This window comes from Pavona decussata, unplaced genomic scaffold, assembly GCF_977016875.1.
Source record: "Pavona decussata unplaced genomic scaffold, jaPavDecu1.1 SCAFFOLD_163, whole genome shotgun sequence".
Lineage (NCBI taxonomy): Eukaryota > Metazoa > Cnidaria > Anthozoa > Scleractinia > Agariciidae > Pavona > Pavona decussata.
In genome coordinates this window covers 767,036-786,405 of record NW_028145574.1, presented here as the reverse complement: position 1 = coordinate 786,405, position 19,370 = coordinate 767,036, and the positions used below count along the sequence as shown (strand labels likewise).

The 19,370-nt window shown below is 37.4% G+C and overlaps 1 protein-coding gene across 4 annotated transcripts in view; it reads right to left on the bottom strand.

Annotated features, from left to right (window-relative positions):
• Positions 1 to 18,510, bottom strand: part of LOC146464510 (uncharacterized) — a 46,773-nt gene extending 28,263 nt beyond the window's left edge. For 2 of the 4 annotated variants that reach the window (XM_085129698.1, XM_085129699.1), the window contains exons 1-12: positions 18,371 to 18,510; positions 15,170 to 15,253; positions 13,590 to 13,718; positions 13,175 to 13,267; positions 12,436 to 12,460; positions 11,283 to 11,368; positions 10,579 to 10,667; positions 7,990 to 8,027; positions 7,209 to 7,351; positions 3,726 to 3,778; positions 3,390 to 3,435; positions 2,099 to 2,209 (exon numbers count right to left, since the gene is read on the bottom strand). In XM_085129698.1, coding sequence (XP_084985824.1) covers positions 2,099 to 2,209; positions 3,390 to 3,435; positions 3,726 to 3,778; positions 7,209 to 7,351; positions 7,990 to 8,027; positions 10,579 to 10,667; positions 11,283 to 11,368; positions 12,436 to 12,460; positions 13,175 to 13,267; positions 13,590 to 13,718; positions 15,170 to 15,253; positions 18,371 to 18,484 — 1,011 coding nt within the window. In that variant the 5' untranslated portion in view covers positions 18,485 to 18,510. The remainder of the gene's footprint in view (positions 1 to 2,098; positions 2,210 to 3,389; positions 3,436 to 3,725; positions 3,779 to 7,208; positions 7,352 to 7,989; positions 8,028 to 10,578; positions 10,668 to 11,282; positions 11,369 to 12,435; positions 12,461 to 13,174; positions 13,268 to 13,589; positions 13,719 to 15,169; positions 15,254 to 18,370) is intronic. The other 2 variants (XM_085129696.1, XM_085129697.1) reach the window with 1 other exon arrangement.
• Positions 18,511 to 19,370: the final 860 nt, after the last annotated feature.

Sequence of the window (19,370 nt, the reverse complement as noted above, 5' to 3'; positions counted from 1 at the left end):
CACCATTTTCGTAAGTGCACCAAAACTAGAAGATGACGCGCATCGCTAATCTTTTGAGTCTGCCTTTTCAACTCTCCTACCACCAACTAAGAAATCAATTTCTGTTACGTTTTTGTTGGGAAGTTAACATATCATGGTACTTAACAAACGTAAGGCTGAATTTGCTCCTAAATGCAGGCGACGTTTTGTTCTACTCAACTAGTACGGCTGGATGTTCTTGAGAAATGTCCACAAAAATGGTCTCTGCAAAAACGGTCACACTGTACGTCAGCAGTGTAACAGGGCTGTCCTTAGTAGCAGGTAGCAGGCTATTTCGGCTAGCAACTACATGAAGATAGCCAGCTACCTAGGGTTTGAAAATGACTAAAGTACAACAATAGTGCTAGACTTTCATTTCCTTACGGACGGCTACTTTCCTTGTGAAGCTGGCTTCTCCAAAGCTTAATGACAGCCCTGTGTGTATTGTAAGCTTAGGAAAACAAACGTTTCAGACATTGCCCTTCACTGCCGTTATATTCATGAATTCTCCACATTCTCATTCACATCGGCTGTATAAAGACCAACACCTCACTAGTGTCTTTGCTGGGATAGCTCACTGCCAATGAATGTCAACACCAAGTTTGGAGTGCGTTGCATAGGGCAGCCACATGAAGAATACACTTTGAATAAAATAATGAGAGACCATTACAGTTATGTACACAACTTAAGCCGTTGCAAAAAGAAAGCCTGGAAACAAATTAAGGCATCAGCCCGCTTGGGCATGATTCGAACCTATGATCTCTGCGATACTGGGGCAGCCCTGGACCAACTGAGCTATCAAGCCAACTGGGGGTCGATCATTGTATGATCAACAAACCCCTTGGACTGTTGAAGAGAATCAAGTATCTACTACCACACTCGGCACGGCTTCTGTTCTACAATAGTCTGGTGTTTCCACTTCGATTATGGCGACCTCATCTTTTTTTTTTGGGGGGGGGGGGGGGGGAGGGGGATAAAGACAACATCGTGTTAATGGAAAATCCTGAGATCCCACAGAATAAGGCAGCTAAAGTAATTCTCGATCGCAGCCTCCATTCGTCAGCTACTGGCGCTTTGAAGACATAAGAATGTAGAAAGCTTACGGTACGACGTTTCTATAACAGATGCCTGCACATATTTAAGTGCATGAACGGTCTCTGCTCTTCAGACGTGAATCTTAAGACCTCCCAAGAAACTCATAAATACAACACAAGAAACAAACGTAAATTACCTTTACCAGCAAGAAGGCGCAACTGGGGAAGCCAAAGACTAGCTTTTTAAGCTTAAGACTGGAACTCATTAAGCGAAGACATTAGATTGTCAGGTGTGAAGGGATATAAAGTAAATGACATACATATATATTTGAACTGTGGATGAAGGAATGAATTTATGAGACCGTTGCAGTTATGTATGCAACTTAATAAGTTGCGAAAAGAGAGCCTAAATAAAATTCAGGCTGCTCTAGTTTCAACCCCATGACCTCTGCGATACCAGTCCCAAAGAGATGAAGAAACGGAAGTGAAAAATATGAAATAGTACATAAATTTGAGCTGTGGATGAGGAATGAATAAATAAGAGACCACTGCAGATATGTATGCAACTTAAACAGTTGCGAAAAAAAGCCTGATAAAAATTCAGGCTTAAACGGAAGTTGTTCCGATTTATCGATTCTTTCATCTGCAATTCATTATATTTTACTTCAAAAGAAAGAAAGATGATACAAATGTTTTTTTTTTTTTAATTTTTTTAATTGTGATTTTACTCCACATGGGTTTCCTGTGGCAAAAGATCAATATTTTGGAACTTCCCCGAAACACGTTCAGTACAGGTGTATACTGCTGAGTGGACCACCCACTTATGCAAAAGAGTGAGATAAATTGAGGCCATAAGTTTGATCATGACCATAAAAAATTCAGATTGACTGGCCTTATAGCTTCTCTAGAGATCCTGTGAATTTCAACTTCTATGTTAATTTAAAATGCATGGTTTAAATCTTCCTTTGGCAGTGGCAATTATTCCCTAATTAAAAATACTGGTAATAAATAAACAAAAAATAATAATGAAATAAACTAAACTAAACCTGGTAATTTCCTTCAGTGTCCTTCTCCTCAGCAAACAGTGAGATAGACTTGCTTTTCAAGTTGAAATCCACCCAAAAGTCTTGTATTTTAGGATCCATTGGTTGGTACACCTATGAAACATAAGGTCACTGTGAATTTTGATGACTGAAACATGCAAACTTTAAAGGAATCTGAGCCAACCCTCCATGATAGCTTAAACAAATTACAAAATAGGAAAAATTGTTCATTAGATGATGTAATCTGCATGTACTGTAATCAAACTGAACTGTTATAAATTTGGCTTTTTGGTCTGCAGATGACTTCAGCTTCCTTATATGCAGTCAGCAACGACAGCCCTTCTCAAATCAAATTGGGTGAACCATTGTATTCTGAAGAGATTACTAAAAGACTTCTCATTTGCAAGCATTTGTTTTACAGTAGACTCTTATGATAAAAATGCCAACCAAAGTTGCTTATAGACCTCAAGAGGACTAAGGCTGTTTGATACAGTGGTATGGTGACTCATATCTAACGAATCTGCGGCACAGATATATTGTATAGTGAAAATTGGACGTACCAAGAGTAAAATTTAGTATCAAGTTCATTTCTATATTTTAAGGACGGTGCATACTACTAAGGAAGTATTTTTGTGTGGTTTATGACTATGCGGGTAACGAAGATCTTAGAGAGGGCTATTGAAATAACCATGCATTTGTTAAAGATAATGAAGCAACTATTATTCTCAAAAACAGTAAAATACAAAGCAATGTATGGCATGTTTTTCCAAATTGAAATTATTATCTCTGAAAAATGCATGGTAATATCCCCAAATTTTCTTTTTGGATACCAAGAGCATTTGCTAAGTTCTGCTTTCTCCGCATAGTTTTAAAACGCGCAAAAATATCCCTGTATTAGTGGGCCCCAACCTATAGGGAACCTGAGAATCTCGAGATGTGCAGAACGTATGTGCAGTAACAAAAGTAGGCACCGTCCTTACGTTATGCTGAAAGCAAAATCATGTATATTTACAAGCTGCCATAGAATGATGTTGAAAAAGATCAGGAGAGTACTCTGAACAACTAAAAAGTTTAAAGCAACGGCGTAAACTAATCGTCGTTGCTTACAGGAAATCTTGGCCAGCTCTGTTCAACTCTAGGTAAATATCACTTCAATTGACAAGAGTTGTACGCACCCACTGGAACACTCGATATATTAAAAATAAATTCTGTATGAGATCATTTTATTATCAGATAGTATCACGACACTATTAGACTTCGAAAGTTGCACATGGAACTTTTGATCACTACCCACCTCTGCTGTTCCAAATTTAGCTGAATAGCAAGGAAATGAAGTCACACTGTCAAAAGAAAATTGAAATAACGATGTACACATTGGTGTTAGAAAGACAAAAGTACTACATCTGATGAAACAACAACAACATAAATGATTTAAGATGGTTCTAGGGGACTCAGGAGAGGAAACTATAGCCAGGGTGAAATTGAGGTTCCTGTTTTTAGAGCAATTGTGTTTTATACAATACTTTTTGAGAAGAAGCTACACTTTCCAGCTACTTAATATTCACGAGTTGTTAGAAAAATCTGATAAAAGGCACTCTTCCAAAAATTAACACCAACAGCTGTACTATACCTTCGCTTTTCCTTCTGACTCTCATTCAAAATGTTAAGGAAGATCCGACAGCCCTACAGACATAAGGAAAGTATAAAAGTATAAAAGAACATCTGATGTGACAGGTACAGTGCTGTCTAACAAGAGGAAACCAAGCACAAGACGAACAAGAACTTTCAATGAAATTCCTTTGATGACCTTTTTCATTCCACACATGGAGATCATAAAGTTTTAGAACAACCAACATCATCATTGTAACCATGACAACATGACGATTGATTGACTGATATCTGAAGTGGCTAGGCAATGTTTTTCGTGAACATGTGTATTGTAATTTTGGTGTGACACAAGTTACACAAAAAATTGCTTGGTGTAACAGGCCCGGAAATGAATGCCTCACAATATTTTTGTTGCTGCAACTGTTGCAAGAAGTACAAATTGATTTCCCTCATGCAATACTCACTGCAACAAAAACATTGCAAGGAAAAGAAATGAAAAACAGCAGTGGATCAGAATACCATCTGGATTAACAAGTTTTTTACCAATGCTTCATGGAGAGCTGTTTAGAGGGGTTATGCTATGAGATTTGCATATCCTACTTAGATGACATTATCATGTTAAGTCGATAATTTGAAGAACATGTTGAACGACTCCAATTTAAGGGGGTGAAGTCAAAGCCTCGCAAGTGCAAGTTGTTTCAGCGAGAAGTACACTACTTGGGTTCCATCGTATCAGAACAGGGTTGTTGCCCAGACCCAGGTTATGTGGAAGCAGTTACAAAACGTAAGGTTTCTGGATGATATTGGAAAGCTGTTAGGATGGGATATACAAGACTCTGCTCGTGTTGCTAAACCACTGTTTGACCTGCTAAAGGATGGTAACGAAAATGGTAAAAAGATTCGATCTTCACCAAGGAGCAAGCCTAAAGGCCAGTTATCATCTAAGACACCTTTCATTTGGAGTAAGCAACACCAACAAGCACTAGAACACCAAATCACCTGTTTGATACTATCACCCATCTTAGCATGTCCAGACTACAACCAACCATCCATTTTCCATACAGACCCCTCAGCGGATGGGCTAGATGACAAAAAGGTATCGAGCGTTATTGGCTATGGATCTAGGGCCTTGACTTCAGCAGAGAAGGGTTACCATTTACCTGCTGGAAAACTCGAGTTCCTAGCCATGTGCAAACATTTTCGCGATTATCTATTCTATTCCCTGGGTTTTACAGTCTACACAGACAACACCCTCTTGACATATATACTGACATCGGCCCGCCTCAATGCAACTGGACACCACTAGGTGGAGTGAAATTGCTTATTTCCAGTTCGACATCACTGGCACAGGGAAGGAGAAATAGAAGGTACAAGAATCCTTAGGCGGGAAATTGGAACTGACTCATACTGGGTGAAGACCAGATCTTACGAGGAAGGAAAGGAGACAATCTTCAGCTTCTGTTATCACAGAAGTATCATCGTGAAGTCCTGAAACAACTCCATAATGAAATGAGGCACCTAGGTTCCAGTCGAGTGTTCCAACTTGCGCAGGATAGATTTTTCTGGCCACGAATGCAAAGGGATATAGAACTGCAGTTGTTTAAAACAGAGAAGGCCCAACTGTGTTGATCGAGCACCATTACAGCATCTTACTTCCTCAGCTCCATTTGAACTAATCATCAATTGATTTGTTTGCAGTCGGAATCCATAGTGAAGGATATGAATATGTACTTGTCACAATTGATCATTTTACAAGATATGCACAAGCATGATGTACAAAGAACAAGTTGGCCCGAACCGCTGCAGAGAAAATGTTCAATGGTTTTATCCCCCGCTTTGGGATCTCCAGCCAGATTCACCACGACCAAGGCCAAGAATTTGAAAACAAGCTATTTCATACCTTGGAAAAATACTGTGGAACAACTCACACTCGCACAACTCGATGTCATATCCTCGGGGGAATGGCAGGGCAGAGAGGTCCAACAAAACCCTCCTTGCCATGCTACGTACGCTACCTGAGTCACAGAAATCTCGATGGAAGGACCATGTCAACAAGACGGTGCCTGCCTACAACATTACAAGGAATGAGGCAGCAGGGTACTCACCCTTCTTCTTGTCATTTGTTTGCCACCCAAGAATCACTGTCGCTTGTATCAGCCCTTCACACCTACCAGCTACCCAGAACAGCAAAAAATGGAAAATATTCTCAGCACTTGGCTACCAAGAATGAGGACCGGTATGATCGCAGAACCAATGCAGCTTTCCTTGAGCCTGGTGATAGAGTTCTAGTCCGCAAACTCAGTGAACGAGTGGGACCTGGCAAACTGAGGGCACTTTGATAAGACCATGTACACGTGGTGAGAAGAACACTTGGCAACGTACTAGTGTATGGAGTTCAGCCATACATCAAAATAAAATAATAAAACCAGAGAACTAAGATGATCGCACAAGGCCGATTCACAGGAACCTTTGCCGCCTTGCAACTCTCTACCAGTGGAACAGCCAGCTCCCACTACTGTCCATTCCCGTTATCCAGAACCTAGCCTTCCTCAGCAAAACAGCAACCAAAATGTTATGACAGATGAAACAAAACCTGGATGGCAACGACCAAAGCGATAGAGGCGACCACCAAGACGCATTACCAGCCGTTAGTGTACGCTTGCACAGCTTTCAATCAACAGAAACCTATGGCTGTGTCACCATGGAGTACAGTTACAACCACCTATTCATATCCAGTCGTGTCATCACATCCCAGTTGGCCTTGTTCAGCCTACTGGCCGATCCCTTGGTGTTGAACGCCATTCATGTTTCCAATGTCGTGGAAGACATTTTTGTTTAAGAGGAGGAGTAAATGTAAGATGTACAGAACTGTGCCCACAGGAAGACTTACAGTAGGAAGAGAGAGAAAAGACACGTGCGGGGTTCGTTTGAGCTTATACTGCTTGAAGTTAACATACTCAAAGGAATTAAAATTTCCAAGCGGAAAGTTCTGAGTGCAAACGCGCAAAGCAAATATAAAGAACAAATCATGGTCATGGATAAAGATACCCGCAAAGTCAGCTTAGTGGGCATGGGTGCGTTCAACAATGTTGAACAAGGTGGCCAAACGAATGCAACATTGTTGTTCACACGTGAGAACAAAAGAAATGTTGGACGATGTTGAAGACGATGTTTGATGGAAATCAAACTTCGTTCAACACTACACCCAACCTCATGCAACATCGTGCAAAATTGTAGCCAAACGAGTGCAACATGTTGGATTCTACAACGTTGGACAATGTTGCATTGGTTTGGCCGGGCTTTAACAGCTTCGGTGGATAAAACAAGCCAACTGAATTTCCTGTTAAATAAGACAAAGAGGTCCAGATTATTTTGTATGCAAAAATAGACCAACTACCCTGTGTTTTGACCACTATGACTGTGTTGTATTCTGTGCTAATAGATTGGATTTGTCTCTAAAAAGAAAGAAAATGTGCTATGACCATATAGTAAATTTTGAACTTACTGCTTCAAACTCTGAACTGGTGATATCACTAAATGCCTGAGCTACAGAGTTACTGCTGAAATACTGTTGAGCCTTCTCTTGTCTGACATCAGGAGGAATCAGACGGAAAACAAGTTCCACCAATCCAGCTTGAAGTTCAAAATCTGTAAAGAAAGCCCCCGATATAACTGACAAAAAACACAAATGTTAACTTTTTCAAGAAGCTTGTTACAATAGCCACAAAGCCATATTTCAGGTCTTCTATTTTAAGCCAAAGCTGCGAATAATGGCCAATATTTGCTTTAAAATACATAACAAAATTTTTTTCCCAGCCTATTTCCACTCTGAGAGAACGAACTGGTGATAATGACAATTCCATCTGGGGTTGGCTAGCATTATTAATGATGGATATCATTTTGTAAATGAATAACAATCTACCTTAAGTAATGTTTTGTGTGCCTCCAAGATACTGGTCCTTCAGAAATAATAAGCAATTATTACATCATGTGACATCACCCCATTTTGTGGAAATCGAAGGAAACAGTTTTGGATGTGCCATATATAGTTACACTGTACAGTTTAATTGTCACAACTTTAAGCTTTTTAAGTTACAAAGTTGGCTCCCACAGACTTAAAAAAGACCAGGTGAAATAGTTAAAGCATATCACAGTTGTTCAATTGCAGGGTTAAGGCTAGAGCAGTAGATGAGGTGACCATTCTCTTTTACAAGTTGAATTCTACGTTACAAGAACTGTTGTGACCTTACAATAACAAATACTACAAGTGAGTGAAATAATTATACCTCCAGCTGTAGCAAGTTCGTGCTCCATGTTATCCTCCCTGTACAAATTAATTTGAAACAGTTTCTTATCACCTTCATTTTATCTTGATTTTTTTAATATTAACCCAGACGTTGATACCAGAAAAGATAAATGATTAAGAGTGAGGGGGAAAAAGAGCTCCACTTTGATCCATAAGAAAAACAATAGACCATTTCCGAGTTGCTTTGAACCTCATTTAAAAGCGAGGCTAAGTGCAAAGTTTCCCTTATGAAAATTAGTTTGCTTTCAGATGCAAACAAAACTAATTTTCATATGAAAGGTTTTGCACTTAGTCTCGCTTTCATAATGAGGTTCACAGCAACTCGGAAATGGCCTATTTGTGTTGACCTAGGAAACTTACAGTCAGGACAGAGAAGGAACTTTTCTACTAGGCAAGACGTTCCAATCATTACAACTGTAATGTTTACAATAAATCCTCAAATAATGCTTCAATAGCGGTACAACCTCTACTCCTTGGATCACTGAGTTTGCTTGCATGCCATTGCCCTATCAGATGCACTTGTTACCATGAATAGTGCTGTCAATAGCGCGCTACTAGCTGGAAAGCTGCTTACAATGACCTGGAATTTAGTTTGGTCTATTTACAGCTAATAAGATATTTAATTGTTGCATGTTTGATGATTTATTTTTTGTAATTTTCATTACTACAAACTTGCTTAATGGCATAAAGCAGTTGTCCTTTTTTCTAGGAACATGTGTGGGGTCTCAGTTCACAGAAGAGATGGAACCAGACCTTCCATTATTTTAAAGTAGACAGTGAGACAACACACTACAAAAAGAATCCAGTCGTGTACTGGCACTAAACGCAGTCCCTGACTATTCCCATTAGGAGGAAACAGCTTAAGGTGAACGACAGGCAAGCAATGATCAATATACAATAAAAAGTCACCTCAATGCAGACATGGCTTATAGTATCATTGCAGACATTTAGCCATCACAGGCATATAGGCATTCACAATTCTGATCACTCTCCATTGATACACTTTATGTTCTCATTTTGGGAAAATTATTAAATTCAGATTCCAGCTACAGATGATTAGTGGATTTGATGAAGCCTAATTTTTATAACTGAAGACCAGAAACTGTTGACATAAATTTCTTTTATACAAGTCTTTGAGAAATCATTAAACATCAAATGCAAGAACCCAGAGTGATAGTTGAGACGCACTTTTAAGAGACCATGTTTCTAGCAGTTCATTATAGTATCATGAATGCTGTGCCATGTCTGACATGGGCACTTTTTAAATGACACAAATGACAGATCAGAGAATTAACTCTTTCCAATATACTTATATGACTTGCCAGTATGTATGTTTACTCAATTTTTGAGTCAAATAAAGTCATGTAATAACTGGAAAAATGAACAACTAAAGTTTGCAAAAATACAGCAAATTTTAAAGATTGCCCCTGTTGTGAACCATTTGGATTTGTATCCCATATGAAAATACATGTATCTTGCCAGGCCCTGGTTGTTCAAAGAGTAGATAATTTTATATAGTGGGTACTAATCAACTTTATCCTGTGGATAAAGTTATCCATTCTTTGAATAACTGGGGCAAGGAGTCACCCAATAACTCAGTGGATTTAAAGCATGCATTTGGTGTATGGAAGGTCATGGGTTCAATTCCCATTGTGACTCAGATCTTTTCTTTGAACTGCCCCCTTCTGGAGACATGCTGAATATCACATTTCCTCAACATTTTGATTCATTTGCAAGCAAGACTTAAAATCAACTTGAGAAATCTTACTAAAGAAGATCTTAGCTACAACCGTAGAAGACAGAGACACTTGCTTGATTGAACCAAAATTCTGTTAATGTGAACATGTAGTTTTGACAAGACTGGGCTCAAATTTACTCACAATGCAGTTTGTCCTCACAAATTCAAAAACAACAAAGATTGCATGCTCTCCAAAAGAAAATGCAGGAGAAACCCCACAAAATGGTCCTCTAATATGCAGGTTATGATTGAAAGGTCATGTCATTACACACTGTATTTGAAACAAAGGAAGGACACAAACAAACACAAAATGGCCATTCCGTTTTAGTAATCAAGATAAAATTAATGTATTTGTTCTTCAAGAATTCTTACCTAAATTGTCGGTGTTTCCCCCCCCCCCCCCCCAAATGACAATAACCAAATCTTGGGGAGAGGGCACATGCCTATGAACACCAGAGTTAAATATACTGCACTGGCCTTGTCCTGTTCCAGCATGCATCATAAAACGTTTCACTAGGTACTGCACGGTTCATAAATAAGCTTTTATAACTTTTTAGAAAATATTATTATCTGTTTCACCACAAAAAACTATCATACATGTCAAAACTTGACGTAATTATTTAAGTTAACATCTCTTGATGACTACTAGCTACATGTACACTGAATAATCTGCTGTACTTTCCACCCCAGAGCTTTCACACTCTTTCCTTAATGATGCTGTACAGTTTACAAGACATTGAATATTCTAAACAGAACTAATTAACACTTGGAAAAAATAAAAGTTATACATATTAGTTCAAGTAACTAAACATTGGGAAAAAATTGACATACAATTCCTTGAATGCCAAGTTGAAGGCCTCTGTTTGATCATTTCCTTCATTTTCAGTTTCTCCAAGTGTCAAGTTTGTTAACTTTATTGCCTAAAAATAAATAATAGTCCAAATAAACAGATTCAAATACACCAATTGATGACTTTAATCTTGAAATTAATTTTTCAAAGACTTCTAGAATATAAAGTACATGTATGCAAATACTTTAACTTTTTTTAACACTCATTTGCTTATTCAGATTACAAATTGGCTCTCAGTGCTGATGTGTTTGGTCTGTTTACCATTTAGGCCATCCTCCATGTTTTCTGTGATCACTTGGAGTGAAAAAAGATTTAACAAAAAAGGGAAGAGAAGGAGTACATAACCAGGAGTTGCAGCAACCCAAGATGGGTTTTAAAAAAAAACAACAGATGTTGGGGCCAGAGTTCATAGAGCATTATCACTAAATACCAAACCGTTACCTTAAGTGATTAAATTTAATTTGGTGATCAGTAACTTCTTCAGGAAAGAAATGAGCGTGTATACTGGACATGGAAGGAATACAAAAATGACAAATGAAGGGCTCAGTGGAAAAAGGGCACAACTTAGTGACAATTTGGCCTGATAAAAACCAAATTTCCTCCAAATTAGTTCAACCTTGGCATACAGACTTAATTGCTATCATGTTATGGACACAGAATGAAGTAGTTTATAGTTAACACTTACTTCGATCCTCAGAGGAATGCCTCTTTTCTCATTCAAAAGAATGTCATGAATTAGAACTGGAACCAATGAAGACAACTTTTTCTTGCCTTTCATAAAAAAGAGAAATATGAATACATCAAAACCCAGGAACAACCACACAGTCAATAAGGAAATAGAAACGGCCGAACAAATTAATATAAAGAGCAGAGTAGAAAACTGCATGATAGTCAATAATGATAATTATATTGATCACAAGCTTAATTTAAGGGGTAGAAGGAAAAAAGGGTGTAAAATAATAATGTTTAATTTTGGCTTTGAAATCCAAATTAGTTTGCTATATAGACAGATGACTCCACCAACTAAGAACGGCTGTGTACCACCACCATAGAACCAAGAAGTGCATGCAGCCTGGTCATCATGTAAGAAATACAGTTCTGTGTCACTACATTTTAGCCTTAAGGTTTAAATTTAAAGAAAATCAGCTTTTTACTTTCCCTTAATAGCTAAACCAGTGCAAACAGAAAAATAATAAATGGTTTGTTTTGTTTTCTGTGTAGTTGGACAAATTTTGTGCCAAGATTTAAGGTGGCAGCCAGCAGTGAAGACAGAGGGGGATGAAAAGGTCTATGGATCGGCGGATTTGGTAAATATTTTAGCCCGGATTCTGGATTCAGAGCGAAATTTTAACCGATCTGCGGATCCTATGATCACAGCGGATCGCGGTTTTATCCAGTTTTGGGGCCCGGATTTTGGATTTTGGTTGTTAGGAAGTTCAAGTTTGTTCTTTTTTCTCGTATGTGCAAGATTTTGTTTCGATACAGAGGCTGGTTACATAAATATTTTGTTGATAGTCATCCTCAACGCTAAAACACAATATCACGCAAGGCAACTCCAACAACTGAAGTCGGTTTGTATCTCGCGTATCATCTAACGCAACAAACAATTTGTGGATTTCGGATTTAGTTGATTTTTTGAGTGGATCGACGGATTCAGCCATTAATTTTAGCGGATCGGCGGATTTACATACCCCTATTCACCCCCCTCAAGACAGGTAGCTATTTAGAATTTGAAAATGACTAACAGACATCAACAAGTTGGAATACTTTCTTTAGATAATGACCGTGTAATTTAAATAGATAATGACCGTGTAAATTATGATATTTCAATTACTTACCTAGAGAAGACTTCTCACATGAAGCCTGTGGATGTGTGAAAAATAATTTTGTACTTTAAGACACGACACCAGAATATCACCGTTAAAAATATAGCACACATTCTTTAGAATTAATGGTTTTCTTTTTTAAGGTTTCTTTTATAGTTTCTTTTTGTAGCTGCTTGAGTTACGTAGAAACTGTGATGGTCTTTCATTTATCACGGTTTTTGTTAAATTGTCAAACAGATCTGTTATCTGGCTGGTTGCCTTGGCTCTTTTATTAGCTTTGGCTCTTCTATTGGCTCTTTAGATTTCATGTAATTTACATGATTTTTCATGATCCTGACTGAATTTTCATGATTTACTGGGTCCTTGTTTAATGACATTGGAAAATTCCATCTTCAACTATACTGTATGAGTGACCTTTCTTTTTACAGCAATAACTTAAAAAGTAATTGCCACAGTTTTGTTAGCAGAAAAGTGCAAGCTGAATCTCTCACTGATGTTCTTCCAACTCAGGCTCTAACTACACAGTTGCTAGCTTAGTTTCTCTATCTTAAAATATTCATAACTTCTGGTGAGAATATTCTGAAATAGCAATTTTCTATGGAAAGATGCCAATATTTTTATTAAAAGTATGGCTGCACACATTTCCAATTTGAAACATAAATGATTTAGGCATATACATCTCTTTAAACTGGTACATGTATATGTATTGATTTATTTTTTTAATGCTAGTATAGAAAATCTTCATACTTACACTGAGTAAACCAAACATGGAAAGCAACAATTCCACAGCATCTGGTGTGCATGCAACATCATCATGAAGCACCACTTCAAGAACTTCAGGGAAGTAAATTGGAAATAAAACAAAACATACAAAGTTCAAAGTCAACTGAATCTACTCCCTTGAAGAAACAGTAAAATAATAAATTCTGCTAAATTACTTTAAAACAGAAAAACCGTGCACTTTTATAAATACTGCTGTGTTAAATAAATCATGCAAGATACAAATTATAGTTATTATTATGCTAACAAATAATTTAATACAACAGTTACTCATTCTGGAACCAAGAAAATTTGTTATGCACCACACAAAACACATGAAGCATACACTGTACAAGCTTGACACAACAAGCTAACACAAACAAAACAAAAATGTTATGGAATGGTATAATTAAATGAAAATCCAATTCAAAGAGCTGGTCAAGAGTGGCATTGTCTGTCTCACTGAGTTTCTCAATAGCATCAGTTATATTCTTGAAACAGTCAGTCAGGTGGGCTATGTGTCCGGTGTGTTGCTCCTGAGAAAAGTAACATTGAAGAAACTCAATAATATGAATCCTCTACTAACAGTACAGAACCCTCCTGAAGACAAAATATGGGTTAAGATTTGAACAAATGCAAAATTTACTAAACAGTCTAATATGTTGAAGTTAGTTCTTCACTTTCTTTGGGCATATCTTGGGGTAAAACTCAGGCTGCAGCTAAAAAAACCACTACAGTTAATTTATACTAACACTATTTATAAAGGTGTTTTCAATGAAAAGATGTTTAAACAAATTTATAGGATGAGATCTGCACATTGGGTTAATTATTAACAATATGCTAATTTGTGAAAATGTCAAAAACACGTGGGCTGCAATGGGTTAAGTAAAAACCTGAAAATAAATTAACTGAGGCTACATTTAAAAGTTTCAGAGACTTTTTCTTAATCAATATAATTTAAATACATGCTATAAAACATGTCTGTGCTACCCCCTCTACCAAACCCATACTCCCCCATAAAATACATTAGTGAAAGTGAACATGACAAGCCTGGCAAGACTGAAAAATAATATTGGTTTTGCCAAGTAAAATCAAACCTGTCACTAGCTACTGGGCTATTAAACTGAAAAGTTTCAAGGTCTAACATTCCCGTAAATTCCTGGCAAAACCATAGGTGATTATAAAATAATTTGACCATGGAATTTTTTTTACTAATATCACTTGCTGACACTGGACAGAGAAATATGTTTCGAATTTCATAAAAGCCTCCTCCCAATTGGGATTTTAAGCCATGTCATTTTTAGTTTCAGTCATTTGTTTCCAATATCTGAATGCTTGGCCCCACCGTATCGCATTAACACTTACCAACACCAAGGGTAATAGATGATAATGTACTGTATTACATGTCTTTTAAGTTATTTATGTATTTATTGGTCAAACATATGCATTGGTGCCACATGTACATGTAATTTGAATAACCAGGCCCTGGTTTAAAGAAACTAGGGTTATATAGTAAGGGTAGTGTGGGTTCTTTGAACTTTAGAATAAAAGAAAAGTACAATTTCACTAAATGTAGAATAACATGTGACAAGTTTGTACTGGTGGTTGATTATAACGACAGTGTAAATCTGAGTAGACAGGGGATGTCATTAGTATAGTAACTGGCAACTTCAGTGGAGCAAATCAGCTATTTTTCTTGCATGTAGAGCCACATACATTATTCAAAACTTAATGAGAGCCAAGAGCCAAGGTGATTTATTAAAACTTAGATTGATGAGGTTAACAAGAATGCTGTCCAATAATCAGATCCACCACACAACTGTCAAGTCACTAATTTATAGGCCATTTCACCTTGGAGTGACTCATGTTTCCATCAAGAAGCTACAATAATTTGTACAAGGTGTTCTATAAATGCTCTGTATTTGATCAAGGCTGTTGTACTTAATTTACACGTATGCTAAATTAATTACAAAATGTAACTGCTCACCTGTGTTATGTACTTAGTAAAGTTTCCAACTGATGTTTCTGCAGGATTCTCAAAAAGCTCCTTACAAACCTCTGAAAATTTATCCTGCAAACCAAAACAAAACTATGGTACTAGTAACCTCATCTTTTTTTAATAAAAATATGCAATTCTTGCATTAAAGGCTATCTAAGAATTTGTGCCACATTTGTGCTATGAAGGTCTTACACCACCAATCAAGGACAAAAGGTCTTGGGTCAAATCTTCCAAGTATACTATTAAAGTGCTAATTTAGTCTCACCCAACTAAAGAAGCCATGTTATCTATTTACCATGCATTTTACTCCCCCATACAATGTTCAAGTCCCACGAGGCATTTTCCTTAAATGGACTCAACATCGTACGGGGGTGGAGGTCAGTGACTGGACATTTTTGTTCTCGCTTACCACATTGGTGGGAGGCAAGTGCTCTCACCACTGTGCCATCCCTGCTCCCCCCAATTTTGACGACAATGATTTATTTGTACCAAAAAAGAAAGAAATTACAATTAATTGTGATTTGAATAAGAAAGTTGTTTGTATGGAACCCGAAATACTGAACTATGACGACCTGCAATAGTTGAGTGGCAAATGTTTACATTTAATTTGTTTGATCAAGTAAAATAATAAATAATAATTAATTCATTAATTAATTGAAATAAAAAAGTGCAACAAGTACATACAAGTGTCAACTAATACAAAGTAATGTATTATTGATAAAGGCTCATGAATTTTACTTCAATTTTTTGTTAAACAAGTGATTACTTTAAGAGACTTGATTAAGTCTTTGATTTTGTTCCAGATTTTGGGGCCTGAATCTAATATTATATTTACCACAATAAGTGGCAACCTAAGGAAGATAAAATTTAGATTGAGTAACAAAACAGGTACTGTAGCTGTGCTTATTATGAGTTCAGAGGAAAAGCAATTTAAAAACTTTGGGAAATATTAATTTACCATTAGAAAACTGATGCATGAAATAGACCAAGTTTAACTGAGCAAAGACTGGAGCAGAATGATCGCACAGCATCAAATTTGGAAAAAGTAATGAGGCAAATAGATTTCTTTTGCAGAGCAAATGGGCAAATGGTTACAGGTGAGAAGCTCACATGTGTCTAAAACCTTAAAGGGAACCTCTGCTCCGAAAACAAATGGACGGTAAATTGTTAAAAATGGAGTCTAAATTCAAAATTTTAGTTTAAGAAGTTATAGAAATAACACTCAAGTGTGCTTAAAATTAGACAATTGATTGTCGCCTATTTTTGCTTTTCAATTTCCCTGGCGCGGCCATCTTGGATTTCATGACGTCATTGTGTCGCTGCTATTGTAAATTGTTATTGGTAAATTGTTGGAAATGGTGTCTAAATTCAAAATTTTAGTTTAAGAAGAAGAAATAACATTTAAGTGTGCTTAAAATTAGACATGATTGTTGCCTATTTTCGCTTTTCAATTTTCCTGGCCCAGCCATCTTGGATTTCATGACATCATTGTGTCGCTGCTATTGTTAGTAAACAGAAGTTTTTTTGTGTGAAACAATAGAGAACAACAGTGGCAATGCAATGAAGTTATGAAATTTATCCACGATGGCTGCACCTGGGAAATTTAAAAGCGAAAATCATATCTAATATTATTTAGGTTGATATTATGTTAAACTTGACCATCACTGTTTCCATTTGTAGTAATTTTCAGTAATTATGTTGTCTATACTGTACTAAGTCAGTTACACTATTATTTCTATCAGGAATGGGTAGGTTGCATCTCAAAGACCAAATTTTGTCACAGAAACTTTAAGTTGGACATAATTGGCAGTAAAGGTCAACACAACTGTGGGGACAAGTTCCTGGTGCTTGTTACAGGGACTATTATGTCCTATAATGCGAACTGTTTTTTTGTTGTTGAAAAGTTAGTCCCAGGGACCAAATTTTAGCCCATATGGACACGTCAAACTAGTTTCAATCAAAGGGACAAGCCCTCCTCAATATTTATGACCATTATGCTTGTCCCTTTGATCAACTGTTTGTGGATCAAGTTCTATAATAAGTCTCCTTGTTATATACCTAGACTTTTATTCAACAAAATGAGCACTGTGATTGGTTGATTCTTGGTCACGTGCCCCTGATGAAATACAAATGTATCCCGACTGGGATACAATTTGGCAGCTGTTGCCCTCTCAGTTGTTTGTTTGTTTTGCTGTGATTGTTGAAGGGAAAGTCTAAATATATAACAAAGTACTTAATGTACGCAACGGTCCCTCGCCGCTGAAACTAGTTGGTTTTGTTTTCCCTCGAGTCCTGGTGTTACCCTTAACTTCGTCTCTGGAAACATCAGGTCTCTCGGGAAAACAAAACTTACTGTTTCCCTCGGGGCCATGCATAATTTTAAGTGTATAATGTGTGAACACTACAAGGATGCCAAGCTTAAATATTCCAAAAATGCTTTCTCATCAAATTTACTTCCAATTCATATTTTTTTTTCCAAAATGCAAATTTATAGATCATTACAACAAAATAACAAGTCATTGTTGTCTAATTAAACAGATTTAGCAGCCATTGTTCATCTCCCTTCTTTTCCAAGGAAGTTGAATGTATGTGAATTCAAATGTTTCACGTGAATATTTTCCACATAAAGAAGAGAAAAGGAAAAAACTTGAAATAAAGTTAGAAGATCAGTAAACTCTAAAAGCAAAACATTACACAAAACTGACAAGCATCACCTGGTCTGGACAAGATAAAACTTGCCGTGGAAACCCTCACTTCCTTATTACTGACGACCAAATTGTTTTGCCTCAAGGTAAACAATTTCGTCCATCAACTATTTTCTAACCTAAATATCGCATTAATACGAAGTCTGTCGCGTCGGTGTTCATTCGGGATATCACTAAAGCTTGCGTACATTAGCTGCATGGAAAGAAATATTGGCTATAAGCTTAAATATAGAAAATAGTTGTGAAAATACCGAGGAATTGGCGGAGCACATTTACAGTATGAAAATTCACTTGTCCATTGTAACGAGAGTTAGAAGCCCAACTGGGAACCGTCCTTTTCAGTAGCAAATGTAACGCACAAACTCGTCGCAAAATGTAAATTTTACAAACAAATTTTCTAACTGCTTTCGGCCGAAAGTTAGACACTACAAGTTAATGTTACAACGCAGTAATTGGAAACGACAAAGGAAAAAAATACGCTTACCAATCCTTTCTCCATAAGTGATAAACTCCGTGTTTTGGCCTTTTTTGTGTGTAGCTCTGGACTTGCTAAAAACCGAATAGACGAGAAGAAGTGACAAGGAGACTTTCCCGCCATACAATAGCATATCCATATTTGGACATGAGTCATTCCCAGGCTTTTTCATCTGTTTCTCGTCAGCTGAACAGCAAAAAATCCTCATCTATACCAACTGAAAGTTTAGATAAACCAACATTTCCTGCTTTCAGAAATACTGTAGACACTAGGCTCACACAACACTTTCGCCTTTCTCTTACCTACATCTGTCGCGGATATTGAAAGCGCGCAGAAGACGCGTGGTGATGCTCGCGCGCGCGCCTTCCCCAGTAGTAAGATGGTATGCGAGGAAAACTTTAGCGAAAGTAAAAAGAAGATTAGAATTGTTGTCCTGTGTCTTTTTTCTCTGCAATCTCTTTACCTTCTACCACCACCTTTCCGATTCATTCCCAATATCAGGCCGTCTCCGGGACGAGGTCTGTGATTGGAGAACGAAACAATAGGTCATTGGTTGGGAACAATGGATCCCCAGCAGAAAACAATGGGATGTACAGTACTAGAGGACCAATGAAAATAGAGGTCTGGAAGAGGTACTGTATATCCGGGTCTCCAGGGGTAGCCGGAAGTTAAACTGGAAACGGCTGACATTTAGGCTACTCCTAGACTGCGTTTACCAAAGAATGAAAAACTGGAACAAACGTAATATTGCATACTTTGCTAGCAATGCAATTAAATGAGTGTTATGGCTCTAGGCACCGTGAACACTAGTGTGCCAAGCCAAAGCCCACGTGTATTCGGTGCTGTGGGTTTTTAAAGAGCTCTCTGTCAGTCCTCTTTGCAGTCTACTTGTTGTACCAAGGCAGTCAGTACATAGCTCCGAAAATACTTGTATCAAGTTCAAAGAACAAACGCATACATTAACTTCGAGTAACGCCATGGCAGTAGAATGTAGAGCCCAGAAAAAACT